Genomic DNA, 26077 nt, shown 5'->3' with positions numbered 1-26077 from the left:
CCTACCTTTTATGCTCATTCTTGGAACACTCGAAGCCTTAGACGAGGCTGAAAAGTATAAAATTCACCTGAAATTCTTGAGTGTTGCATATCTGCACTTTCCTGTTTGCACAAGGTCCAGAATCTCTGATCTACATCAGGTCGTGTTTTGCATTTACTTGACCAGTGAAAGAAAGATAGCCATTGCACGCCTCAAACAACCCGGTTGTGCTATTGTTGCAGATGGGAGGACACTAGAGCATCTACGCTCATGAAGAATGTCGTTTCAGACCACCAAAGGTGTAAATGATATGCTTTGTCCCCGTTGTCAGTGATTGTGCATGATACCGTGCAAGTGTACGTATAGAGGGTATAGAGATCAGAGCTGTGAAACAAGCACTCTCGACAGTATTTATGGCAAAGTAAAAGGACGTGCATGGAAGAAATAAGTGATCTGCTGAACCAATACCAACCAGTAGGCACCAATCGCATGCAGAAGCAGCTGAACATGAAGATAACTGGTGCTATCATAGGCAAGAAGAATCTCATAAAGCTCATGAATGTTGTCGTTTGGAAACTTCCTCTGTGCCCAAGTCGAGAGAATAATTCCAGCGTCTTTTTAACCCGTTAGGGTCATACACGCTGGCAACGCTCTGTTGCCAGTCACGTGCAGTAAAAAGTACTTGTTGCCCTGTAAATTGAGCTTGTGGTAATGGGTGAGAGGGGGCGATTGGGCCAACTTTCGTAGTCGGTGTGCTATATTGGACCGGAAATTGACCTGCAATAGTTGACTGCATTGCCTGCGGATGATTACTCATGGCCATAGGCGGGGAATTGGTATTGACCGTGGGTGGCCCAATAGAGAATGCCATGTCCCATTGGCTTCATTGAAATTAGGTGTGTGTTAGTGATAATTGCGACAGATGAGATAAAACGGTAAGGGATTCACTCTTACTTGATGATACGAGTGGGATCCCAACTACTCTCATCGACCAAAGGCGCATCTATACTGTGGCTCGAAATCGACTGGGACGGGATTAATCCCAACGGCTGAAGCTGAGATGAATCCGACTTTGACACCTCAGTAACAGTAGACACTGGAGGGGTAATTTGATATGCTGCATGACCCACTCTATTCGGAAAATTGGAGGATTGATTCAGTTGAGTACCGTAGCTCGGATCGAGCGGTGGGCTTGGGTGGTATGGCTCGGATGGGCTGCCGTACGGGAAGGTTGCCTTCAGTTCGAATGGTCGATGGACATCAGCAGAAAATGCGAAACGCAATGAATCTATTTGTGCTTGTAATTCTGGCATGGGCCAAGCAGTCGAGCATCGCTCAAGGATCCTCATGTGTCGAGTGAAATACTCCCTGGCGTCTGTATGGAAATTAGGATCTGGTGATGTTATAGCGACCTAGAGAACGGTTAGCGATAGCCCCAGCGATTGAGAAAAGAGTGTTGTGACTCACAAGGTGTAGCATTGTGCAGGTAAGGACAGTGTAGATTGTGAAATTTATGCCCCGTTGCATGAAAAGAAGGCCAGATAGGCCAAAGCGATTCAGAATGGCTTCCTGTAGTCTACATAAGTACTTGGCAGAAGAATAACACAACGCCATATGCATCTTCCAGCCTCCCCCGGCAGTGAAAGATTTTGACGCGAGTAGCTGAGGCCGATGTAGCAGAATAATCCCAAGATGGCAATGGGAATGCATGTTCCCAACGAAATGGGAGGGAATCCAAGGAGGTGAGCCATCAGGCGGATAATTCACTTGTAGATCAGGAGGCAGACTCTGAAGCCAGTCAGTGAATAAAGGGTTCTTCTCGACAAATTTAGGGTTCGCTCCCCAGTCTTTTTGCTTCTTGATCTTGTGGTATATGTCCGCAATGATGCGAATATGGGATGCGTTCTTAACAAAATACGCATACTGCCTAGATCGATCAATCTCAAATTCATCAAGACCCCTAATATCCAGTGTCGGACTCATGTTCACAGTGCTCGGGTCGACACCATAATCCGAGCGGCCTGGCAATGTCAGTATCCTACGAACCACGAAAGACTTAACGACATACCCTGAGGAGCACCGATCATGACCTCGACGACTAGGAGGGCTTGCCACACCCTTGTTTGCACCAAGCACTCGACAGGATTCAAATCACAGCGTCGTTCCTCCACATGAATGTTATTATGCTCATGTATATCCAAATCTTTGGCCATCGAGACAATAGTCTTGACTGTTTGCCATGAGCGGTAGTAATAGCCTTTTTTGGGCCGTGATTCTCGAGCCTTGAGAAGTAAGAGTAATGCCTGAATTGTGCTCAGCCGCGGCTCATCCATGAAGCTGGATTCGTGTCCTGGAATAAGAGGTTGGTATTAGAACAAGAGGATCCTTGACAGGCTGCAGAGAGGGGCTACACTGGCTCACTATTTGCTAACGCTAGCCATTGGGCTCCCTGAGCTGGATCATCCGACAACCTTCCAGCGCATGCAAACATGGCCTCGAGTAACAACGGTGAGATTGAGCTCCGTTCATGCTGCCACTGGAAGTACAGATGGGACCTATGAACAACCGGAACATAAGGGTGTATGTCATCGAAGTAGATCTTGAGATATTTCATGACCTCATCATCTGACGGCATAAGCTCAGGTGGAATACGTATGGTGGAACCGGCACCAGTACTGAGAGGAGGGAGCTTCTCGTCCGCATCATCCTGAGTTGGGATTTCTGACTCGGCTCTCTCCTTTCTTTGCTGTCTGATGTATGGCGCTGCGTGGCCGTAAGCTACCGGTTGTAACAGTTGCTAGGCTGTATAATGCTTACCAATGCCGGTCTCATCTATCCTGAGCTCGCCGAGAACTTCACTCAGATTCTCCGCAGTTGACGGGTCATGTTCGCTAAAAACGTCCCTTTCCGTAGCGCCTAGCGTCTGCGCATGGCCACCTGTGAAGCTTTGTGGTTGCTGATAGGAGTCATGCGATACAGGCACATGCGACGACCGTAGGTCGTAAGCGGCCGACTGACTAGAAGTGGGCTGCGCAAATTGTGTATAGACACCGAGTTCATCGTGATAAGAATTCATGTGCCCTGCAGGATGTTGTCCGCTATCTCTGAAGGCTTGCGATACTGCAAACGAGGAAACCGAAGATTCTGGTGCATTAGACGTTGATAGAGAACCTCCGGAGTTTGGCTCGATACCGTGCCCAGCAAAATATTCGTTGTCTTGCCCAATCGTGGGGGGGACGCATACAAGTTTCAAGCGGGTACATGCTGAGCATGGCCATGTATTGGTCGTGGCAGCATCACATTTGATTTTCCGCTTCCTACAACCATTGCAGGCTCGCATGACTATTGATATAGTGTTTAGTCTCAATTGGCTGCGAGGTTTTGAGAAAATAGCTTCACAGCGTACCTTTGAGTCTTTTATGCCGATTATGTTCATCGACAAAGACATAATCTGCATACAAGCCATCAACAACTTGAAAAAGCAAATGACTAAGATGTGCGAGGATGGATGAGGTGGCAAAGACTTCAAAATATGCAATGCGGAGAAAACCTACTTTTTTGCCCTTCTCTTGGGGCACCAACGGGTGTTGCGAATGAATAGCTCTGCATATTGGCGCACTTGAAAAAGTCACTAAAGTAGCTCGGAATGAAGCCAAGGCCAGCTCGTGAACGGCATATAACGGGCGCTGCTGCCAACTATTTTTGGAGGATGTCCGTAAGGCCTGCCTTGTCCGGATGACTCGAAATGTATTAGACAATGCGGCCGACGGAGAGCGCCTGAGACAGAACTGCAGGGGAAGCAGAGCGAAACTGATCGCTTTGCCTGACACTGAAAATATTGCGATCAAAGCAGCCCCTTTTATGGCTGTGAATTATATGCCATGGAAGAGCCGTGTCACTAAAGCTGAGCGGGAAGTAGTATCTCTATATCGAAGGCTGCTTGCTGGTGAAGACGATGCACTCCACGGATTCGATCATGCATACGCTCGAACATGCAAGATTATAGGTGCAATAATGAGGTATTCAAAAAGCTCTTGTTGTTTCGCAGTATAGACTGACCCGGACAAATGTTGCAAGTCGGCACCAGGATGTCACAGCGTAAGTACGGACCCAAAGATGAATCGAAATCCGGACAAATATGAATGAAAGTCAGACAAGTAATTCGCAGCCCAGAGATATTTCGAGTGAATAGAAAGAAGCTGCATCCGTGAACTATGAGATGTCAGTTTTATTTTGAGACATGCGCCGCTCGGTAAAGAACATGACGCCTGACAGAAGACAAGGAGCTGAATGGAACACAGCGAGACGAACAGAAGTAGCCCGCTGGCATAGGAAACAAGGAACATGAAAACGACCAGAGATGCCCAGAAGATGGGTATTAACTACGTGGCTGCCGGAGAGGCTGTGATGATTGCCATAACAGAAGGAGGTGGAGAGGGGCGCGAGAGCGGAGCGAGAGCGGACACAAATGGAGAAATGGTGAAGGGCGGGGGAGGGGGTGAGAAGAGGCAAGGGTACTTACCTTGTATCGAGGGGTATGAAGGGTTATCCAGTCTGCATTGTAGTGGAAACTACCAGTAGATTTGACCTGCCAGTGAATATTTGACTAGACAAGGAAGTGAGTATTGGCGCATCACACCCTGATTTGACGGTCACCATCTAGATTCACCCATGAAATGCGAGCACAATGCGGATGTGATCGGACGAATAAATGACAGGTAATTTAGCTAATCCATGGAGGTCACAGTTTATCAGTAAAGGGGCAAAAGAGATATGATCAAAGCCCTGAGTGCATTGAGGAAACCCACTGAGGCAATAATGTCTTTGCAGCTAAGGCACAGGAACACTCTCTGAACTGGGCTGGAGGAGTTACGGCAGGAATCCATGTTAAGTTAACTTACCTACCACCTTGGTTAGGTCATCAGGTTGTGTTGCCGCCGCGATCTTCTAGGCGGCACTATCCACGTACATACTGTAGTAGGTCCAGTACATAGTAGTCATTTTATCCACAAGGTTGTGTCTAGAGGCTTGTTGGCCCCCTTGATTACCCAGAGGACTTTGAGAAGCATCATTAGCATTATCATACCTTTTCTATGTGCAGTCATCCTGTACATAAATCCTTACACGTCCGATGATCACCACCATGGCTATCGCATGTCGGGCATGAGTACGGAGTACTCCGTAAGTGGTCTGGCATATAATTAAAGCAGATCTCGAGTCCCCATGCTACGATGCAAGGATTTTGGCTTGAATTCACAGCGCTCCACTGATAGCACTGGAATCTCTCGTATTCCTTAGGACAGTGTTGTGGTACTTATCTGGTGAATCACGGCTTTGGCCAGTGATACCAGTACACGGAAAGAAAGACCCCGTACCCTGCTTTACATCAGAGCTAGTGTTAGGTACTTTAGTTGGCACATGGCTTTTCCCCCTTGAAAGCATAACTAGTACGAGGTGAACGCTGCTGCTGGCACGCAGCTTGTCCGAGGAAATAGCTGGTCTACCCGGCCCTGCCAACAATTGGCTCTGGTACTCGGGCCATCATTGTTCCACGGCTTGTCGATGATGTATTGTACTCAATACCTTCGCGGAGAGATCTAACTCCGCACGCGCTTCTTGCTTCTTGCTTCAAGGATCCCGGAGTCACAGAAAACATGGCGTCCGAGGTGCAGAATTCAAACCCGACCATATTGAATGTTGCCGATCTCCCCACTCGATTGGGTTCGGCTACATTGAGCAAGGCAGGCACAGACAGAGCCGAGAATCTTGCATCAATCTTTCCACCGTCTGCATATTCAAGTGATTGGCCCACCGCTCTACACTCATCTTCTGATTCTAGCGACGAAGAAGAGGAGCGAGAAGAGCCGATTGATGAGCAAGAAATTTATGGTGAGCTATTTGCTTCCTCTGGTCTCTGCGTGTGCCAGAAAAGGGGTTGACTAGATTGTGGCCGTCAGATCTCATATCGTCAATTTCCGATCCAGAGCATCCGATATCTCTAGGAGCACTGGCCGTTGTATCACTTCCAGATATTGCTATAAAGCCAACACTCCCCGATGTGCCTGACTCATCTCTTCGGACAGTATCTGTTCTTATAACACCAACGATCACACATTGCAGCCTTGCTACAGTAATAGGCCTCGGTGTACGTGTTCGGCTTGAGCAATCACTCCCGCCACGGTTTCGCGTGGATGTGCGAATTAAAGAAGGCTCTCATAGCACAGCTGATGAGGTGAACAAACAATTAGCTGATAAAGAAAGAGTTGCTGCTGCGTTGGAAAATGGAACACTTATGGGTGTTATTGCAAACATGCTCGAAACGTGCCGATGATTTAAGTGGACGTCATGATCATTTAATGTCTCTTGAACTGCAATTGTTTATATTTTTGTGGGTTACATACAATGCACGGTATTCGTATGAGTGAATCTGTAGTATTCTACAGATGATTTTCAAGTAAAATATTCAACAGGTAATTCCAATCAACATCATCATGACGATGTCTTTCACGAGTCTAGAACTCCACTTTCCTTTAATCCCTTCCAAAGTTCTGGCTCCAAGAATTTGCTCACTGTAACATCCTCTGCCAGACCTTTACGCCTTCTAGTCTTTAGCACAAAGTCGCGGGCGGTGGCCATGGCAGGAGCCATCTCCAACGGCTTAACCTTGACTTCACGATCGAGCGGATCTCCCGGGACGACGCTCCATTTGTCAAAGACAAGACTCACGGCTGCTTGACCCTGTGTATGGATCCTAAGATCTGTCTCAAACCCGAAAGAATCTATCACTGGTACCAAGCCGCGAACGGAATAAAGCGGCGTCCCTGCAATCGGCCCATCGGAAAGTACGTGCCCCCTTCTTCGAGAGAGGACCGTATACACCGAGGCGACGGCGTCTGCGGGCCCCGTCATTGTGCAAGAGTATATGGGTTCCATCAAACGTGGAGATGCCATCAAGAAAGAGGAGTAGATGGCCCGCCGGGAGGTGGGAATGATCTGACCACCTCCTCTGTAGATCGCCTGATCAGCAAGCGAGACATCCGTGAGCCTGAAACGCGTGTTGCGGATCGCTATGAACAGCAGTTAGCTATTTGAAATTTTAATCTTCTCCATATACACCAGTATACAATAGTGGTAGCGAAGAAGCACAAAAAGGAAAAGACTCACGTTCTTCACACAGAGGCCCTTCCCTCGTGCCCCAGCTGAAGCCCTGGGTAATGGAATCCCTAACACTGCTGAGGAGCTTTTTGTCAACTTGAGAAGGCAAGGTATCATCCTGCAGAACGTTTGGACCCATTTCATCTGGGCCAAATGCCCAGATGCTTCGCGCTGCCAGCTTATCCCATTCGTACTTGTCTTCGAAGAAGCGAGCCACTTTGCGGATTGGATCCTTGATACTAACTCTGCCGCTCTCGATATCCTCGGCAATCCCATCATCCAAGGGTTCGGCAATCATCGTGATCTTGTTCTTCTTGTTTGGAGTGATAGAATAGCACATGATGGCTGATGTTTCAACAACGGTTTCGCAAAAGCGGGTAACAGGATCTGAGACTTTGATTTCCATCTCTGAGAATAACCTCCGAAGATCATGAAGCACACAGTCCATATAGAGCTCGCCAGTGCCTAAAAGCACGTGTTCACCAGATTCCTCTACTTTAGTTGAGACCAAGGGGTAGCTTTTGTTCACCTTACGAAGACCATCAAGCATCTTAGGCAATTCAGATGGGTTGACGGGCTCGACAGCGACCTTGAATACAGATTCAGTCATGTGCCGGATTGGGCTGAAAATGTAGGCATCTTCGTGATCTTCGAGCTGAAGTGGCACTAGAGTCGCTGTCTTCGCAATGGAATTGTCCACGCCTCCAAGAAGAACTAGGTTGCCAGCAGGAACTCCAGTTGTGGGGATGCTGTATGCCGTTTCCGCAATCCAAGTGTCGGAAATCGTTGCAACTACCATGTCTTCCTCATCTTCGGGAGTATAGCCTTCACCAAGTACACGAACCTGTTGACTGGGGCAGACCGTGCCACTCATAATTCTCCCGAAAGCGTGAAATTTCGACGCATCCGTACTAGTAAAGAGCTTGGTGACATGCACAACAAGTGGGCCATCAGGGTCACACGCAGCCATTGCTGCTGCAATCTTTGTATCCAAGGGTCCTGTGTAATACCGCTCCAGCTTCTTTTGTGCACCGTCTGCAGGGGAGGGTATGTGCTGGAGTACCATGTCCACGAATCCCGTTGCAGCGCCAAAGAATTGATCACAAACCAGGCGAAGTAGGGCTTTCGCGTCAGATCTCAACTGCGACGGTTTAATATCAACACCGACACTAGCCAGCGTAACCTTAAGGTCTTCGGGACTTTCGCTTAACGTGTGCGAGTAAAGCTTGTAGATGGGCTCCAGAACAAACTTGACAAATGTCCTCTTTGATTCGTCCTCCAATCCTTTCCGGGTAAATTTTCGACTTCTAGGATTGTAGAAGATATCGCCCCACAGACGTAAACTGAGGTCAGATGACTCAACCTGAGGGTAGGTCTCTGAATACATCTTGGCAAACGAATGCAAGGTGAAGCACCATCCCATGGAAGCGCACGCGAAAGAAACATTGCCGCGTTCCGGGCTGAGTCGCCTCTTTTCACCTTGGCCCGGTAAAATATTCTCGATGATAGTGTTTACCTCCTCAACCACGTGCTTCAATTTGAAGTAAGCATCATTAGGAGGTATTTTGAGCTCAAGTATCAACCGATCCATTTTGTTTAGCACCAGCGTGAGTGGAAGATCTTCGAGTATAGCATGCTTGATGATCTGCTCGGTATTCGCTTGCACGCCTTCGACAACGTCGACTACGAGCACGACACCGTCAGCTAGTCGACATGCGGCCGCCACTTCATCGACAAAATTCACATGACCCGGAGTGTCAAGAATGTTGAAAAGATGGGATTTGCCTCTTGTGCCCTGGAGGACCAAGCTCATAGGCGCCATTTTGATAGAAATACCCCTTTCTCTTTCAAGAAAGTGCACATCGGTATATCGAAGCTGCTCCTCCTTTCGTCTGCCGGCTCGTTTCTCCAGACGATCAGCTAAATCATGGGTCTGCGTAACAAGCATGTCCATAAAAGCTGTCTTGCCGTGATGTAGATGACCGACAACTGCTATGTTCCTTATCTGCTCAGGGAAATTGAGCAAATCCATCATGAACTCTCTGGAGTAATGGACCTGCGGCAGCTCAGCTTCTTCGATTGCGAATTTCTTTTGTTGGACGGGCGCAATTATAGGCTCAGAGAGAGGCTGTGCGTCCTCCTCTTGAACAAGGGTTTCAACATCCTCCCCGTACACTTGCTGGGCACTCGGGTAATACTGTTTATCTTCATGAAGGATGACGGCATTTGAGGGACCTTCTAATAGACGGCTTAGTACGATGGTGCTTCAATTGCGAACCGGGTAAACACGTACCATCCACTTCCATCAACTGATGCTCACTGGCTTCCCCCTCTTCATCGCCCGCGAAAGCCTCCTCAAATTGGAATGCTTGGGGCTCAGCACCTTCATTGAGAGCAGATTCCTCATCCGATTCTCCCACTTCACCAATATAGTTGCCAAATCTGGGAAGTTATCCGTCAGCTGCATATCTAGAAGGAGTGAATATCAGGGACCTACTCATCGTAAAGATCGTCCATTGCGATATCAATCTATAGTCGGAAGACAGACTGTCTCGCAAGATTCACAAAAAAGTTAGCAGTGTTGATACTGACAGTGCATTTCTTTTTCGGGGATGTTGATTGGGACGATCAGCCAATCTTTTATTTTGTCTGGCCTTGAGCGCTCCTCGGTTGAGTTTGACGTCAGGTTCCCTTTCTTGTTTTGTTTTTGCCTTTCTTTATGATGTGATTTTGTTCTTGTTAAGGGACTCCACTCCGTCCTTCTGCTTCCCTGCTATCGAGCTGTTGAGGTTGTGCCTAGATTGATACGTACGAGGCAAATCCCGGCCCGAGCTTGGCGTCCTGCTTTGCTTGATCCCTCCGTAAGTGGTACGTTTGTCCGTTGGCCCGCCCCTCCCCGAAAGCCCGTCCGATGCTGGCCGCTAAGTTACGCTTGGGCAGGAGTAAGTGGGGTGCTCCGTACAAGGTGAAGAGTTTCCGTTTGTCTCACCGATCCCGCTTGACATTTCATATTTACCCCTACAGACTCACTTTCTTTGCTCTCCTTTCAGCAGTCCCTAAAGGTCTGGTATTTCACTGAATTTAGCTCACTGTCTAGTCAGCACAGATTTTCCTCTTCTCCGGATTGTAACCTGCACGGTAAAACTGTACATCATGTCTTCGCTTCCTCCTGTTTATATTGTTTCGGCCGTGCGGACCCCTGTGGGCTCATTTTTGGGGTGAGTCTTCACCAGGATACCATTAATGTACAATGGTTGAACCTCAACTCACACACTCTTATCTTTTACATAGTTCTTTATCAAGCCAGACTGCCCCGCAGCTGGGCTCCCATGCGATCAAAGGTCTGACATACCAGTTACTCCAGTCTCGGTGCCGAAACTGACAGGACTCATGATTAGCGGCCCTTAACAAAGCCGATGGTATTAACCCATCGGATGTTCAGGAAGTATTCTTCGGCAACGTTCTCTCTGCAAAGTGAGCTACTTCCCACTTAGATTGCCTCTGCTCATGAGTGGTCTTCTAACACGTCCTTACTAGCGTTGGTCAGAATCCCGCTAGACAGTGTGCTCTTGGGGCTGGACTTGAAGAGTCTACGGTGTGTACCACGGTCAACAAGGTTTGCGCATCTGGTCTGAAGGCAGTTATTCTTGGAGCCCAAACAATCATGACCGGTAACGCGGATGTTGTTGTGGCCGGTGGCGCCGAGTCCATGTCGAATGCCCCACACTATCTCCCAAATCTTCGCACTGGGGCCAAATATGGCCATCAAAATCTGGTGGATGGCATCATGAAAGACGGCCTGACCGATGCAGGCAAGCAGGAACTTATGGGTTTGCAAGCCGAAGAATGTGCACAAGACCACGATTTGAGCCGGGAACAGCAGGATAACTATGCTATCCGGACCTACGAAAAAGCTCAGGCTGCACAGAAAGCCGGTCTTTTCGATGACGAGATTGCACCTATCGAATTGCCTGGATTCAGGGGCAAGCCGGGTGTCACGGTGTCCCAGGATGAGGAGCCGAAGAATGTAGGTTCTCACAGAATGCTTTTTTGTACACACACGGGCTGATGTTGTATCTTTTCTCCCTTCTAGCTTAATCCTGATAAGCTTCGGGCTATCAAGCCTGCTTTCATTCCTGGGTCGGGAACCGTGACAGCCCCTAACTCCTCCCCTTTGAATGACGGGGCCGCAGCTGTCGTTTTGGTTTCTGAAGCAAAGGTTAAAGAGCTTAACCTCAAACCCGTTGCTAAAATCCTTGGATGGGGAGATGCCGCTCACCAACCTAGTAAATTCACCACTGCACCCGCTCTCGCAATTCCCAAGGCACTCAAACATGCAGGTGTTGCCCAGGATGCTGTGGATGCCTTTGAGATCAATGAGGCATTCAGCGTGGTTGCTCTGGCCAACATGAAATTGCTCAACATTCCCGAAGAGAAGGTCAACATTCATGGCGGTGCTGTTGCTATCGGTCATCCCATCGGTGCCAGCGGTGCCCGTATCTTGACTACCTTGCTTGGTGTTCTTAAAGCTCGGAACGGCAAGATTGGCTGTGTGGGAATTTGTAATGGAGGTGGTGGCGCGAGCGCCATGGTTGTGGAATCTCTTGTCTAATGTTCGGAAGCGCAATTGGTGAGCTACTTGAGCTCATGGCCATTCTTGTTCAGAAGGAGACCGACGAGCCCCTTACGAGTGGTCTGCTAACAATTTATTCTCCCGCCAAATGTTGGTTTCAAGATGCTAGACGTCATATAGCAACGTTTGTTTCCGAAGAAAACAATCCTTAAGCATTTCTGCCTAATTCTCTGACATTAAAGGCCGTAGTGTGGAAGCTATGTCCAAAAGTTATACAGGCCATGGCCTTGCCTGGATCACTATCCTATGTTGGACCACGCAAGGACCTCTCGAAAGAATTATGGGAACACATAGCTCAAAGAGATCTAGGAAATATGGTGCAGTGGAAAAGGATCAGAGAATATGGCTAGCACCGACGAGTGTCGCGAGAACCGAATGTATTGACCTGTTTCACTCTGTTTCATCCAATAGGTGCTAGATGAGTTTGATGGGAAACCAGACTCTAACCTGTGTCTCAATATTCAGTGGAAAAAGTGACTACGTACTCGAGAGTAAGCTGACATGAGTCCTTGAGGATGAAACCTAACTACTTAAGCGAATGCGCCAACGACCGCCATCAATAAAGCTCCAGCCAGCACTGCAACACAGGCCTCGATGCGTCTCCTTCCTCTAAGTGTTGCGTAACTGGTTTCACTTAAAAAATCTTCTGCCAGAAGTTCAACAAGACCTGCGAACAATAGAAGACCACTGCTGATGGCATTCGTGATCCCAACCATAAGTAGCCCCGTAGTGCTTGCTGGGTCATAGAAATTATGCAGTATGAGGCCGATGGCTTGTCCGATAGGGGTGGTAGTTCCGTAGGCGAGAGACATCAGCCATGGTTTCATGGAAGACGGGGCAAAGAGGTCTGGAATGAGCGACGCAATTCTTGAGCCCAGAGCAAACCCCTCGAACGTCTGATGAAAGCAGATCGCGACGAGGAGGACAATGAATGAAGTACCGGTGGCAACACTAAGGGCCATCCCAATAAAAATGCTATGAAAAAGAATCCCCGCCTCCAGCAGTAGACATTGCAGTAGCTGTCGCTGCGGATTATGTCTAGATGATTCCATGTTCGTCCTTTGGTGCAGATCAGCGCGAGTTTGTCGGTCGCTAGAAGATGAGCGCCGATGCATTTGATCACTCTTCCTACCCAAAGGAGAAGTAGCGTGATGGTGTGGCCGGGCAAAGTCTATACCATCACTCAACTCAGTAAGCCGTAGAGTGCTAGACAGAGTAGGCTCGTTGGTTGAGGTTCCGATATTAGAAATTGACGATGGTGGTACCGCGTCTGTGCTATGATACGCCTCAAGCCTACCAAGATAAACATGACCTCCGGGCTCGTGTTCGTTCTCTAAGTCATCATGCAGACCCCTACTTGCCAAGTCTATACCGACATCATTCATTAGCTTGTCGTATTCACTCCCGTGAACATGACCTGCCCCTTTTAGGGCGAAGAACATTTCCACAAGCACAACAACAAAGACCGATATCATGGCGACAAATCCAGCCATGGCACGGTATGTTTCACTCCAAAAGCGAGGAAGACAGGGGTCAGTCAAGGAAATGAATGCCGTGGGCAGCAAATGGACAAAGGCAGTGGCAATCAAAACTCCTGTTCCAAAATGCCTAGATATAAAAAGAAATCGACGCGGTATTGGTAAACGGGGGAATCGGCGGGCAAGTACAGGGAATGAACAAGCTTGTATCTGTGGTATTAGACCCTGGGATTTGGACTGTACTGCACAAGAAGATAAGACATACCAAGTGTGCTTAACACAAGTATAAGAAAAAGTGCTAGGACATGAATTGGAGTGTTATAAGCACCTCGTTCTTTTGAGCCACAGGTTGCAGCACTGTCATTTGAGGTTCGCCGTGCTATTTCGGCCCGTAGAAGAGTATCAGGAATACTCGCAATCAACAAACTGGCATTTCTGAAGCCTGCGACATTAGCAAATGTCTATTAATTGCTATTCAGGAAACGCAACAACATGCAATGACAATTTCGTCGTGGTGCTCGATTAATCTCACTTTGCTTATAGGGTGTACTATGACTCACTGATATGGCTGATATTAGCCTGCTCCCATGATGAAGTTGGGTTCATTCTTGTCTAAAGCCCGTGGAAATTCCGACTTCCGCTATATCCATGACCTTATGGCAGACTTTGGGCGTGCCGTCTGCTTCGGCAAGGTCTCGAGTAAAAGTGAGGGACGACAAAAACGATGTCCAGCTGATTAACGGACGCTCCAAGTGACCTGCCTAGGAAAGGGCATATGAAGTTGGTTTCAACCTTCGTATCAAAGGCACATTGTGCAGGATTGGTGTCGGAATTACTCGGTGAAAACGAGTTTACTTTCTGATCATCTTATCTTCCCAGCCTGATTATATAATACTGGCCCAAATAGACTAAGTAATCACATTAAGTTACATACCGCGGACCTATGGGTACGGAGTACGGAGTACGGAGTACGTATGTACTATTGTTGCTATAATTAGCTACGCGGCGTCAGCAAAGTCTCAAGATCCTGCCGGAGTACGTAATTCCAATCAGATTCAATAATAGTATCACATGTACCATATTAAGGTAGGAAGTTTTGGCACTGGTACTAGGCCATCATGACTTAAGATTATTAGTTTAGATCTACCCCGTACGGAGTATAGTGGGATGAAATGAGTTCGGAAGACCCCTTGCCCCAAAATAGTTGGTTCAGAAACGTTTCACCTATGCACTGTCTACCTGGTCGCTATTCTATAATAATCTGTATGACCAAGAGCACCTCACCGTGATTCTGCCCGCAGTATGAAGGTGTTGCTACTAGGTAGGTAGTCTTGTTTAGACAATTGATGAGTCATCTGAAAGAGGGGGGTGCAAACACTTCTAAAGGTAAAAGTCACGTTACTCTAGCCACTGCTCTATGCTTCTCGATTTACAAACATATATGATACCGATATTTGTACTTGAACTTGAATGCTTATTGGCTTCCATCATGGATATACTATCTGCTTCTCAGCTTGGTCCAGCCACTCATGCCTTTCAAGCGGGAAGTGTTGCCAGCACCACTTGAAACCTCCAGATCACATGTTTCCGAGACTGCATCTGCGTCGACAGATCCCATTTTGTAGGTACTAACGGGAATGATAGAAGAAGATTGAGACACGGAACTGCTTCGGCCATGAGCCATGTCATCCAACTCGCGCCTTTCGAGTAACTCCCATTCTGCACTCGCCAATTCTCCCATCAATGTCGACTTCAGCTTATCTATGACTCTGGTCGGAGATGGAAGCCTCCAAGTGCGCATAAACTCTGCACCTTCGGCAGCACCCAGAAATGAATGCGCAGTGCCGTGCGAATAGTGTCCCAGCATAGGGAATGACACGGTTCGTTGAATACTAGTCTTAGGTGAGACTTTGGATGTCTTCACCTTTACGTGAATATCTCGACCAGCAAACGCTCTCATTAGCGTTGATTGCTGCGCGGGAGGTGCCACAAGCAATTGCCATAGATTTTTTCCCATGTCGCAGATTTCTTCCCAAGACTCTGACATTGAATTGAGCCCCTGGGTGCGGCAAAGCCAAGCAACATTCCAAGCCAGCAATGTCGCTCCTTCGAGAAAGAGGGCGTATGTGCCAGGATCCTCCTTCGCTAATCTGGGAAGACTTTTGTCGATGGACAAAGGCCTTGGCCGAGACAGACGGTGTGAGTCAAGTCGCTGAGGTTCCATTGGATCAGGCGCTGGCTGCTGTGCAGAAGGCAACTTCGAGCCTACATCCCTTAGAAGGTACGATGCAGAGGGCGCAAATATAGTTGGCAAAGGATAATTCCGGTGAGGGAGCGTAATTTCTGCTGGAAGTCTTAGAGATAGATAGTGGGAGACGAGGACAAGTAGTTGTGCGATATATGAGAGTGCCGTTGAGATATGGGCTGGTGAGATGCCTACTTGAAGAATTAATAAATTAAACATATCAAGCCATTACCCCAGGGTATACTTTCCATTCATATGCCTGAGATCGACCAAGTGCATACCGCCGATTGTATAGGTCTCTCGTACTGCACCGTCAACCCTTTTCACCCCCTGTCGCAAATCGTAGAGGTTGGCTGCTTCTCGGCACAGAAATATCCGTGCTTCTGTGGTCTTGCTGTGAAGCGAGTGCCAGAGATGATCAGTCCTTTTAATACTGTTCTGAATACTGGCCAGGATTGCTGTCTCTCGCTCGAAAAGCTGATAGTTTGCAGATTCTGCGTCCGATTGCCGCCGTGCTAAAGATACCCTGCGGCGGGAGATTTCAAGTCTTTTTTCTCTGATATCACCAACTAGCCCCTCGATGTGGTTTGTAAGAAGTGTCACTTTCGCGGATGACCCAGCTTCCTTTTCAACGATCCTCCGTGAAACCCAGGACGGAAACACTCCATCGAGGCAGACATCCGAGATGCTCTCATTTTCCGTCGGGTCTTCGCCTAGCTTGCTCAGTAACACTGCAGCCTCGATTTGTTGTTTTATAGACTCCTTCTCAAGTAGCAGTTCGGAATACTCGATCCGTAGCTGGTAGAGCCGATTGCGAGCACATGTGGAACAGATGCACCGTAGGTTTGAAGTCGGAGGGCGGGAACATATGTGACAGCTCATTTCAAGAAACTCCGATTCTTAGGAAGGCTGAACATTGAGGGTGACACTGGTGTGGTTCTGTCTTGCGATAGCTTTTAAGTAAATGGCTATAAGTCAAGTTCTCTGATATAATACCCATGCGTGCCGACTTGGAGGGAACAGATCCCTCATGACTTGTCGAAGTCTAGTGGCGATCACATAGAGCCGCAGAGGTAAGTTGACAGGCAGTAGTCAGTCAGTCCCAAAGGGAAGAACGGTTTGCTCCAGCTTACGTCACTTGCTAAGTCGAGTTAGTTAGTTAACGCAAAAGCCGAAGCTTAGATCAATTACCGTACCCATTCCGTACAATACCTCAGACTGAAGATCGGGAACCACAGTAGCAATCTCAAGTTACCTGTAAAGAGGATGGCTATTGGCCCTGGCTGGAATTCTAATGGCGCTGTTGTTGTACTCAAAGCACAAGTCTCTGCGTTGGAATCTTCTTACATCAGGAGATATAGTTATCAGTGATTATTAGGGTTTTTAGTAGCTGAAGATATTGCTGTTGAAGTGTTCTATAAGCAAGTCTTGTTTTATTGCTTTTGTCATAATTATTAGTCTATATCAATATCATTATTACTTATTTTATTATGTATCTGTATGTAAGAGTACAGAGAATACAGTACTCAAAGGCTCTAACTTACCGCCCATCATAGAAAGTTTTCATGAAGTATTAAAATTACAGTAAGTCTTAATAGCATTTATCACCTGTAAAACATACTACCACTTCATAGGTATAATCATAATTACCATCTGACCATTTTATAGCTGAACGAAGCTGATTTTATATGAGCACCCACAATTTCATCCCTAAAAATCGAGTCTGGTATCTATGTCTCTCTCTTATAGATACTGCCCATGAAACCACAAAGAGACTTATGTAGAAGTATTATAACTTAGGTGTCAGCAGTATACCTATTGGAAGCTGACCGCTTCCCCTTCCTTCCTTTTGTTTCCCTCCAACCTCATTCCTGATCAAACCTGCCATCTTTGAGCGGCTGCGCTTGACAGTCTTTTTGATGATCACCTCACCTTGGTCTGAAACTGTGGTTTTAGACTCAATATCACCAGTCCCTATGCAACATTCAAGCACGGAAATGGAGTTGACAATGCCTTGTTCGCAGGCGCAGGTCCACTCACATATTGAGTGTCATGAAGCTGTGCAAATGGAAGCTTTCCCCATCAGCAACTTAGATGCATATAACTGGAAAGAACTTGAGAACAGATTCTACAAGGCCATGGAGCAACACAAAGAAGCAGAAGATGCCCTCCAGAACCATATCTTGAGAATGCTAGAGGTTGTTCATGTGGTTCTTTGTGTTCACATGGTGTTGTTCTAATTTCTGCATAGATTTTCATGGCATGGTCTCAAACCACTATTACCCGCGACGAAACAAGAGCCTTCAAAAGGTTTTCTTCCTATCTCGTCTCCAAGAGGTGAGATATTGACATATCAATTTTAGATTCAAGACCCAGATGCAACATGTTCAGAATTCCGAAGCGAGCTTGGAGAAGAAGAAGCGGCATTGTATAGCCCTGATAACACCTTCTTGTCAATGAGGCCGTGCTGATCAGGGGCTTAGATACCGATGTTGTCAAGGCATTTGAGAGTGCTCTCGCATTGCTGGACGACCGTCTTTAGACATGCACATGGCCACAAAATCGAGCCCGGTCGTTTGGATCACACTCCTGTTCCTGCTTTGCTAATTGCCCAGCAATGGTGGGCCATCCTTGTGGGCGACCCAAGAGAATCTAGCCATATGATGTTACGAATAAGTGTCACTGCTGCTCGGCTTTCTGATGACTGGGTTGAGCTCTTGCTTGGAACGAGATACACAAGCATTGTTATCCTAAATTTCTGCTGCCATCCTGCCTGTCCATCCTTCGTACAGTGTCATCCAACCCAGTATTGCCACGCCTTCCGGTGCTCGCTAGGAGATTCTCCTCCTCGGCTACTTCGGCTTCCTCGGTAAGTAAAAGCTCGTCTTGTCGTGGTGAGCGAATGATGAACGTGACAACAACGAGTAAATAAAAACCTGTGATACACAAAAAGGTCAATAATATCGATCTCGCTGGGATGCGGGAGTAGAATCGTGTTATTTCCTCCAACTGACCGGGTTTGACCAGCTTTCCGGCTCTGGGGGGTCGTTGCCAACCCTCCTGAGCCAGTCCGGAGGTCTCACCGAACCATTCAATCGGTAGTAGCGACGGGCGGTGTGTACAAACCTATGAACATGAATTGAGACCAGAAAAGTATCACCCCAAAGAAGGGAAACTTTGTTGTCACATGATTCACAAATGTGCTAGCAACGCTAGGCGTACAAGATTGCCTTGCAGCTGTATTCTCTGCAATATCCGAACATCGTTTGATGAGTTGCGTGTTATCTGAGCAATCTGGATGCCCTTCAGGGGTTGGCGGGCGATCACAAAAAGTTTGAGAACCAAATAATGCGTACTGCGGGGCCACATTCATGGACAAAGAATAGTTGAGTGTTAAAATGGTCAGCATCAAGATCACCGTTGTCAGCAGAAGAGCCTGCGGAGATGTATGGCCTCTTCTGATCCGAAATATTGTCATCCAGAGGAATCGAATGCCTATTGTAGCGATCCCGAATACTGAGCTGGAGACGAGAAGTAAAGTGAGTACCGTGAACATGATGTAGTCGATTGGAAATATCCTCGTCGATTGAACCAGGATCCAATCTATCGGATTGAACATATGCATATGTTTGAGGAGGTATCCGCAACGGTGTTTGCAGAGCGAGTTGCTGGCCTTGTCGATAGATGTCAATAACATGGATATCAATATAAGAAGCGCGATCAACAACAAGCCAATGCCGCCCAGTAATCTCAATGGACGGCATGTAGCCTCTGCTTTTAGCAACAGTTTGACGACCCAGTCTCGGTGCTCCGCGTGTGCTTCGTCTGCTAGGCGCTGGCGCCGGATTAATGTCCTCTCCTCTCGAACAAGGGTATCCAATTCTCTACGATCCTTGGAGGACAAAAGCCCAGAATTTCCTCCGCAGCGCCGATCCAATTGGCGTTGGCGTTCTCTGTTGGACTCAAGCTGCATGGCGATGGCAGCTTTCCATGTATCCTTCGGTGCTGACGGAACTCTGACTGCCTGCAGAGGGAGAAGAGCAAGGCCCGTGGACGTATATAGGACATAAAAAGGCACTCCGATTGTCATAAGTACTCCAACTGTAAACACAAGGGCCCGCTCGCCTCCTATATATAAGCAAGTCAAGAGTCAGCTTCGCAAGGGGAATAGATCAAGATAGTATTTTGCTCGAGGTAATCAAGGGGCAACAAAGCTCAAAAAGGAAGCGAAGGGCATACGATTTTCGACCATTGAGGCCGTAAGAGGTTCACTTTCAGTGACATTCTCGACGTTCGACATAGGAACAAGAGAGCCGACCAGAAGTAGCACTGCCACAATTGCGACAAAAGGTATAGTATATTTGAGGGCAGCCCAGAGTCGTTGGGCCGAGGTTTGTTCACCTGCTTCAGTAGCAACCTCATCATACTCTTCGTACCAGAAATAAATAAACGGGATGACTAAAAGGCATAGGATGGCATCAAGTGAATAGAGTAGATAGTATACGACAGTCAAAGAAAGAAGAACATTGTCGACATCATTTTGGGCGGCCCAACCTTTCCTTTGGCCCAGACTTGATGACGTCGCTGAAGAGACCAGAGCAACATCAACTGGCAGTAGGAGAACAGTTGCAAGAAGACTTGTGATGGTAAAAATACAAGTTAAGGTCACAGCGCGCGAACGATCTCGAGGGGCTTGATAAATGTGGATGAGGAACCAGGCTACCAATACCGCAAGGACTATCGCAATGGCATATATGACCCAAATGAGGGATATTTGTAGAGAAGCCATTTGGTATAGTTCAGTAGCTCACATGAAATGTATGCGGATTATGAGACAATCGAAGTGAAGAAGTCAACACATCGAGCAACGCCCGTTCTACTTACAGTACCATTGAACTGAACGTGAGCGTAGGCCAAGCGTCCCCGTAATCTAGCGAAAAGAGCCGAGTTGGTTAGTCAGTAAAGCTATAACTTGACTAGGCCCGTTCAGTGGCGTCTTACATCATCTGATAGAACCGTCACGTGAAAATTATCGCTCTGTTTGATCCGAGCCTAGTGTTTTTGTTGAAGTTCCGGACGTACCTTTCGACTCACGCCAATTTTCATTGTATGCCCTTTGTTGTGCCACAGACCTGTTCTTCGCCCCTTACCCTGCCTCGCCTTTGATATCAGGCAATGTTGAGGAAACGGCAAGGCAGTTAAAGCAGCCGGGTGGCTGGCCAGACCATTTATACTAAAAAGACGACCGCAGATCTCGCTCAACATTGCAGATGCAGTGCTATTCAGAATTGCTGGCCCCCACTGGGGTCACTCATGCATTGGCACTACCTTTCCTGACTGAATCATCTACCAATCTCGTTGTCGTGAAGACCTCTTTACTCCAAATCTTTTCTTTGCAAAGGAAAACTTGTGGTCTAAAACGAGTGGATGGGCAGCTCAGCGAACAAACAACGAAACTGTCCTTGGAGAAGGAGTACCCCTTAGCTGGCACAGCAACCAACCTGTGCCGGGTCAAAATTTTGAACTCAAGAAGCGGGGGAGAGGCCATTCTCATCTCGTTTCGCAATGCCAAACTCAGCTTGATTGAATGGGATCCGGAACGCCGTGGTATCTCAACAATCTCGATTCATTATTATGAGCGGGATGACTTGACCCGTAGTCCCTGGGTCCCTGATTTAAGCAGTTGTGGCAGCATTCTTAGTGTGGACCCAAGCAGTAGATGTGCGATATTCAACTTCGGGATCCGGAATTTCGCCATCATTCCTTTTCATCAGCCAGGGGATGACTTGGTGATGGATGATTATGACTCAGACTTAGAAGGACAGAATGCAGGAAGCCACAGCTCTGGGGATAACGATCGTGAAAAGGCCAATCCGGCCACAATATATCAAACCCCGTATGCTCCATCCTTCGTCTTACCATTGAGTGCACTGGACCCAACAATTCTGCACCCAATAAGTTTCGCATTTCTTTACGAATATAGGGAACCGACTTTTGGAATACTGTACTCGCAAGTTGCGACGTCTAGCGCACTCCTACAAGAAAGAAAAGACATTGTCTTCTATTCCGTGTTTACTCTCGATCTGGAACAGCGAGCATCCACCACCCTGCTTTCAGTATCTAGGTTGCCCAGCGATCTCTTTAAAGTGGTAGCACTCCCACCTCCTGTTGGCGGCGCTTTGTTGATTGGGTCCAATGAGCTGGTGCATGTTGATCAGGCCGGTAAGACCAACGCGGTCGGAGTCAACGAGTTTTCCAGACTTGTCTCGGCATTTTCTATGTCGGATCACTCAGACCTGGCTCTGCGTCTAGAAAACTGCGTTCTTGAGACTTTGGACGACGGCAGTGGTGATTTGCTGCTGGTGTTATCGACAGGAGACTTCGCGATTGTGAAATTTAGGCTCGATGGCAGGTCAGTCTCTGGAATTTCAGTACACCCCTTATCCAGTCACGCCGGGGTTGTTTCTATGAGATCAGCTGCTTCCTCCTCAGCGTCTATTGGTGAAAGTAGGGTTTTCTTAGGCAGCGAAGGTTCGGACTCTATCCTTTTAGGTTACTCCTTCGCATCCTCGAGCTCGAAAAAGCTTCGGCCATTGTCGAAAGCTATGGATGATTCTGTGGACATGGACGATGACCAGAGTGAAAACGATGTTTACGAAGACGATTTATATGCCACATCACCAAAATTGGCTCCGACTGGTGGTTCCACAAAGCTTGAACATACTTCTGGTATACGTTACTTTCGCGTCCTCGACAGACTCATCAACATCGCCCCTGTGAGGGACATTGTCCTAGGCAGGCGCTCCGTGGTTGCGGAAACGGAATATAATCATTCCGAACATGAATCTGCTAGGTTGGAACTAGTGGCAGCTCAGGGCTCTGATAGTGGCGGTGGTTTGATAGCACTGAGTCGCGAACTTGATCCTGATGTGATACACTCCGTTGAAGTTGAGGCTGCGGAATGTCTCTGGACAGCTTCTGTAATTCAAGGCACAAAGGCGGCAACCGGCATTTCGGACGACTGTCGATCTCAATCACGCCATTTTGTCATCGCTTCTCGCACGAAAAGCGTCGATAAAGAAGAGTCTCTTGTTTACTTGGAAGATTCCGGTGTCTTGAAACCCTTCAAAGCCACTGAGTTCAATCCAAATGAAGATGTGACTATTGAAATCAACACCTTGATGGGTAACAAGCGGGTAGTTCAAGTCCTGAAAAACGAAGTTCGAACTTACGATAGCGGTAAGCCCCCGGCCCAATTTAGTGCTGGAATAGTTGCGCTGATGAGACATAGATTTGGGTTTAACCCAAATATATCCCATCTGGGATGATGACACCAATGATGAACGGATGGCTATTAGTGCCAGCTTTGCAGACCCCTGCCTTGCAATTCTTCGGGATGACTCAACGTTATTATTTCTTCAATCCGACGAAAGTGGGGATCTTGACGAAGTCGTCCTACATGAGCAATTCGCAGTAAAAAAATGGATCTCCTGTAGTCTGTACTACGACAAGACTGGCACATTCTCTGCTGTCGACTCAGCTTCCAAAGAACCGGGCGTTCTCTATTTATTCCTCCTGGACCAGGATTACAAATTCTATGTAGGTACACCGTGTGTATTCAAATTTCTTGAGCTGGTTGGCTGGCTGTATACACCACCGATCGTTTGCTTACCTGATGTTCAGATGTACCGCCTTCCCGATCAAATCCTGGTGACTATTATTGAGGGAGTTGCCGGGCTGCCACCAATCTTGTCCTCCGAAGCCCCAAAGCGATCTGGGGCACGAGAGTCATTGACCGAGGCTATTGTTACCGACCTTGGGGATTCCTCTAGCGCCTCGCCATACTTGATTGTATGCTCAAGTGTTTCCGTGTACACTACACTTGATCTCCCATGCTGACGCGTTCTTATCATTAGTTGCGGTGCCAGAACGACGGCATCAACATATATAAACCATTTTTCGTCTCCACGGGTGCCGGAGATGGAAAACCCAGCCTGCGATTCTCGAAGGAGGTCAACACAGTTCTTCCGAAGGTACCTTCTCGTGGGGGCGTAGAATCGGCTGACAAAGGTCAATGTAAAGACCAACCATTGCGTATCCTTCCCGACTTGTTCGGGCTCGCCACCGTCTTCATGCCCGGGGCTTCGGCTGGTTTCATCGTGCGGACATCTACCAGCCCGCCGCATTTTGTACGCTTACGAGGGGATTATCCACGAAGCGTGAGCATTCTTAACCCTCTGGCGTCGATTAGCCGTTTCGCCTATCTAGAATTGAATGTAAGTCTCAGAACCCAGACTTTGACCAGGTGCAACTCTTTCTACCCGAAAGGTGATAAGCTGACCCGCTGAAGGGCACCATTCGTCTGTGTCAATTGCCCCGTGGCATGCTGTTTGATTACAAATGGCCTTTGCGGAAGGTACCATTGGGTGAACAAGTTGATCACTTAGCCTACTCGTCCTCGTCAGGAATGTATGTACTGGGGACTTGCCAAAAGACAGAATTCAAACTGCCCGAAGACGACGAACTGCATCCCGAGTGGCGCACCGAAGGTTCGTTGTCTTTGCGTGTTTTCAGAATGCATGCTAAATGCCATCAGTTGTTTCATTCCTGCCTGAAGCGCATAGAAGCTCTCTGAAAATAGTTAGCCCGAAGACATGGTCTATTCTTGACAGGTGAGAGGAAGCAATGGAAGGTCTATTCGGTTACGAGAAGTACTGACATTTCCTTGTAAATCCTAAGTTATTCTTTGGATGCTAGTGAGTATGTGATGGCCATGAAAAATATCAGTCTCGAAATTTCGGAAAACACCCGAGAACGCAGAGAGATGATAGTTGTCGGGACGGCGATTGCGCGCGGTGAAGATATACCCTCGCGAGGTTGCATATATGTCTTCGAGGTGATCAAGGTGGTTCCGGACCCCGATAATCCCTCATTGGACCGCAAATTGAAACTCATCGGCAAAGAATTGGTAAAGGGTGCTGTAACTGCACTGTCTGAAATTGGCGGTCAGGGTTTCATTATTGTCTCCCAAGGGCAGAAATGCATGGTCAGAGGTCTCAAAGAGGACGGCAGCCTTCTTCCAGTGGCATTTATGGATATGCAATGCTATGTCAGTGTTGTGAAAGAGCTGAAAGGCACTGGCATGTGCATTCTGGGAGACGCCACGAGAGGGCTGTGGTTCGCTGGCTATTCGGTACGTTTCTTCATGCCTAAACATACCGCCGCCGATCTGACAACTGATGTGTTTCCAGGAGGAGCCGTATAAGTTAAGTCTGTTCGCCAAAGACCTGGACTATTTGGAGGTGGTAGCCGCAGACTTCCTTCCTGATGGCAGAAGGCTGTTCCTCGTCGTGGCTGATAGCGACTGCAACATTCACATATTACAATATGACCCCGAAGGTAGGCAACACTGTGGTTGGCGTTCTCGGGGAGAATTTTGACTGACTCAGAAGCAGACCCCAAGTCCTCCAATGGGGACAGACTACTCAGTCGTAGTAAATTCCATACGGGTAACTTTGCCTCTACGCTAACACTGCTTCCACGTACGATGGTTTCGTCAGAATCGCTACTTTCTCAACAGGATGACATGGACCTGGATCACCAAGCACCGCTCTACCAGTCTCTCATGACCTCACAAAACGGATCTATCGGCCTCATAACTTGCATTCCAGAAGAGGCATACCGTCGACTGTCCGCTCTGCAGTCCCAATTGACTAACATTCTTGAGCATCCTTGCGGATTGAACCCTCGCGCTTTCCGCGCCGTTGAGAGTGACGGTACTGCGGGAAGGGGGATGCTGGACGGCAATTTGTTAAACCAATGGCTCAATCTCAGTACACAGCGCAAAACGGAGATAGCAAGCCGCGTTGGGGCAAGCGAATGGGAGATCAAGGCGGATTTGGAAAGCATAGGGGGCGATGGACTTGGATATCTCTGATGCGGTTGTATTTTCGGGTGTCTCATGCAAGCAAATTAAGTTGACGCGGACTTGCAAGCACTACGTCGGTCTTATTTCCAAAGAGCCGACTGCTTTTTGGCCCACAACGATGTGGTGTATGTGCAGCTCCGCTCACTTTTCAGTACCGCAAGCCTAGAAACCTATGTCCGCTGCACGCAGTGTATGGCAGATTCACGACTCATTACATTCCTAGTCCTTTGCATCCATCTCGCAAGCAAATGAGACTTAGCTGGCTTCCTGAATCAGTAACCGGACACTTTATCAAGCTGCTTTACAACACCCAACCCGCAAGATAACAAGTTTATGCAAGGACGACGTGGAGTCAAATATACGACCGGTAAATGCGGTCTATAAATTAACGATTCATAGTGACAAAAGTAGTGCGGTAAGCAGGCAGGTAATAAGCCTGGCACCCGAGCATCTGCAAGATAGATAGGCAAGAAAGAACAAAAATGAAAGGCCGAAAGGAAACGAAAAAGAACTTATAGTCAACAAGAACACCAATCAAGAACCCCCAAACGCCATGATGAAAACATCGAACAAGCAGAAACTCCAGCATGCCCTAGCATGCGCCAGTCCGTCCCCGTTTGATCCGGGAGTTAATTTCCATAACCGTACACCCCTATATA

At 47.8% G+C, this 26077-nt stretch overlaps 9 protein-coding genes across 9 annotated transcripts; 5 read left to right on the top strand and 4 right to left on the bottom strand.

Annotated features, from left to right (window-relative positions):
* Positions 1-532: 532 nt before the first annotated feature.
* Positions 533-3588, bottom strand: BO72DRAFT_391081 (Zn(II)2Cys6 transcription factor; the record flags this gene model as incomplete). The annotated part of the gene is made up of 8 exons (XM_040941835.1): positions 533-860; positions 934-1391; positions 1447-2000; positions 2048-2329; positions 2401-2742; positions 2797-3321; positions 3386-3430; positions 3534-3588. 8 exons carry the CDS (start codon positions 3586-3588, stop codon positions 533-535), a joined length of 2589 nt encoding a protein of 862 aa, XP_040795814.1.
* A 2045-nt stretch (positions 3589-5633) lies between these two features.
* BO72DRAFT_391069 (iron-sulfur cluster assembly protein CIA2) lies at positions 5634-6310 on the top strand (the record flags this gene model as incomplete). Its single annotated transcript, XM_040941834.1, has 2 exons — positions 5634-5868; positions 5937-6310. 2 exons carry the CDS (start codon positions 5634-5636, stop codon positions 6308-6310), a joined length of 609 nt encoding a protein of 202 aa, XP_040795813.1.
* Positions 6311-6349: 39 nt separating this feature from the next.
* On the bottom strand, positions 6350-10025 carry BO72DRAFT_441175 (116 kDa U5 small nuclear ribonucleoprotein component). Its single transcript, XM_040943473.1, has 4 exons — positions 9632-10025; positions 9428-9576; positions 7144-9372; positions 6350-7046 (listed from the first exon to the last, which is right to left on the bottom strand). Exons 1-4 carry the CDS (start codon positions 9649-9651, stop codon positions 6484-6486), a joined length of 2961 nt encoding a protein of 986 aa, XP_040795812.1. The 5' UTR covers positions 9652-10025; the 3' UTR covers positions 6350-6483.
* An 83-nt stretch (positions 10026-10108) lies between these two features.
* Positions 10109-12157, top strand: erg10B (acetyl-CoA C-acetyltransferase). Its single transcript, XM_040945959.1, has 5 exons — positions 10109-10352; positions 10426-10475; positions 10533-10608; positions 10672-11161; positions 11228-12157. The coding sequence occupies exons 1-5, from the start codon at positions 10288-10290 to the stop codon at positions 11744-11746; spliced, it is 1200 nt and encodes a 399-aa protein (XP_040795811.1). The 5' UTR covers positions 10109-10287; the 3' UTR covers positions 11747-12157.
* On the top strand, positions 11736-12241 carry BO72DRAFT_300656 (uncharacterized protein). Its single transcript, XM_040940433.1, has 2 exons — positions 11736-11764; positions 11870-12241. Exon 2 carries the CDS (start codon positions 11967-11969, stop codon positions 12183-12185), a length of 219 nt encoding a protein of 72 aa, XP_040795810.1. The 5' UTR covers positions 11736-11764; positions 11870-11966; the 3' UTR covers positions 12186-12241.
* Positions 12242-12297: 56 nt separating this feature from the next.
* On the bottom strand, positions 12298-16785 carry BO72DRAFT_481454 (putative ZIP family zinc transporter; the record flags this gene model as incomplete). The annotated part of the gene is made up of 8 exons (XM_040947679.1): positions 16687-16785; positions 15739-16631; positions 14745-15681; positions 14706-14710; positions 14516-14559; positions 13899-13924; positions 13511-13671; positions 12298-13448 (listed from the first exon to the last, which is right to left on the bottom strand). Exons 2-8 carry the CDS (start codon positions 16370-16372, stop codon positions 12298-12300), a joined length of 2958 nt encoding a protein of 985 aa, XP_040795809.1. The 5' UTR covers positions 16373-16631; positions 16687-16785.
* A 364-nt stretch (positions 16786-17149) lies between these two features.
* BO72DRAFT_453337 (uncharacterized protein) lies at positions 17150-18405 on the top strand. The gene is made up of 4 exons (XM_040945958.1): positions 17150-17688; positions 17742-17800; positions 17854-17918; positions 17974-18405. Exons 1-4 carry the CDS (start codon positions 17410-17412, stop codon positions 18030-18032), a joined length of 462 nt encoding a protein of 153 aa, XP_040795808.1. The 5' UTR covers positions 17150-17409; the 3' UTR covers positions 18033-18405.
* On the bottom strand, positions 18086-20416 carry BO72DRAFT_453335 (putative LMBR1 domain protein). Its single transcript, XM_040945957.1, has 3 exons — positions 19730-20416; positions 18617-19618; positions 18086-18426 (listed from the first exon to the last, which is right to left on the bottom strand). The coding sequence occupies exons 1-3, from the start codon at positions 20277-20279 to the stop codon at positions 18236-18238; spliced, it is 1743 nt and encodes a 580-aa protein (XP_040795807.1). The 5' UTR covers positions 20280-20416; the 3' UTR covers positions 18086-18235.
* A 163-nt stretch (positions 20417-20579) lies between these two features.
* Positions 20580-25822, top strand: BO72DRAFT_453333 (cleavage/polyadenylation factor CFT1). The gene is made up of 9 exons (XM_040945956.1): positions 20580-22729; positions 22782-23089; positions 23174-23341; positions 23407-23766; positions 23841-24039; positions 24087-24162; positions 24230-24683; positions 24742-24889; positions 24946-25822. The coding sequence occupies exons 1-9, from the start codon at positions 20761-20763 to the stop codon at positions 25425-25427; spliced, it is 4164 nt and encodes a 1387-aa protein (XP_040795806.1). The 5' UTR covers positions 20580-20760; the 3' UTR covers positions 25428-25822.
* Positions 25823-26077: the final 255 nt, after the last annotated feature.

Source organism: Aspergillus fijiensis (genome assembly GCF_003184825.1).
Source record: "Aspergillus fijiensis CBS 313.89 unplaced genomic scaffold BO72scaffold_89, whole genome shotgun sequence".
Lineage (NCBI taxonomy): Eukaryota > Fungi > Ascomycota > Eurotiomycetes > Eurotiales > Aspergillaceae > Aspergillus > Aspergillus fijiensis.
The sequence above is the reverse complement of the archived record's forward strand: the minus strand, read 5'-3'. Positions and strand labels throughout refer to the sequence as shown.

Coding starts and splice junctions, on each gene's coding strand:
- BO72DRAFT_441175 (XM_040943473.1), bottom strand. CDS start 9,651: ATGGACGATCTTTACGATGA. Junction 9,577..9,631: donor ATGGACGATCTTTACGATGA/GTAGGTCCCTGA, acceptor ATAACTTCCCAG/ATTTGGCAACTATATTGGTG. Junction 7,047..7,143: donor AGGGCCTCTGTGTGAAGAAC/GTGAGTCTTTTC, acceptor TGCTGTTCATAG/CGATCCGCAACACGCGTTTC.
- erg10B (XM_040945959.1), top strand. CDS start 10,288: ATGTCTTCGCTTCCTCCTGTTTATATTGTTTCGGCCGTGCGGACCCCT. Junction 10,353..10,425: donor CCTGTGGGCTCATTTTTGGG/GTGAGTCTTCAC, acceptor TCTTTTACATAG/TTCTTTATCAAGCCAGACTG. Junction 10,476..10,532: donor GGGCTCCCATGCGATCAAAG/GTCTGACATACC, acceptor ACTCATGATTAG/CGGCCCTTAACAAAGCCGAT.
- BO72DRAFT_300656 (XM_040940433.1), top strand. CDS start 11,967: ATGTCCAAAAGTTATACAGGCCATGGCCTTGCCTGGATCACTATCCTA.
- BO72DRAFT_453337 (XM_040945958.1), top strand. CDS start 17,410: ATGATCACCTCACCTTGGTCTGAAACTGTGGTTTTAGACTCAATATCA. Junction 17,801..17,853: donor GAAACAAGAGCCTTCAAAAG/GTTTTCTTCCTA, acceptor TATCAATTTTAG/ATTCAAGACCCAGATGCAAC. Junction 17,919..17,973: donor GGAGAAGAAGAAGCGGCATT/GTATAGCCCTGA, acceptor TCAGGGGCTTAG/ATACCGATGTTGTCAAGGCA.
- BO72DRAFT_453335 (XM_040945957.1), bottom strand. CDS start 20,279: ATGGCTTCTCTACAAATATCCCTCATTTGGGTCATATATGCCATTGCG. Junction 19,619..19,729: donor GGCCTCAATGGTCGAAAATC/GTATGCCCTTCG, acceptor GCTTATATATAG/GAGGCGAGCGGGCCCTTGTG. Junction 18,427..18,616: donor GTCTCAATTCATGTTCATAG/GTTTGTACACAC, acceptor TGTGTATCACAG/GTTTTTATTTACTCGTTGTT.
- BO72DRAFT_453333 (XM_040945956.1), top strand. CDS start 20,761: ATGCAGTGCTATTCAGAATTGCTGGCCCCCACTGGGGTCACTCATGCA. Junction 23,090..23,173: donor ACCAGGATTACAAATTCTAT/GTAGGTACACCG, acceptor CCTGATGTTCAG/ATGTACCGCCTTCCCGATCA. Junction 24,040..24,086: donor TCCCGAGTGGCGCACCGAAG/GTTCGTTGTCTT, acceptor AAATGCCATCAG/TTGTTTCATTCCTGCCTGAA.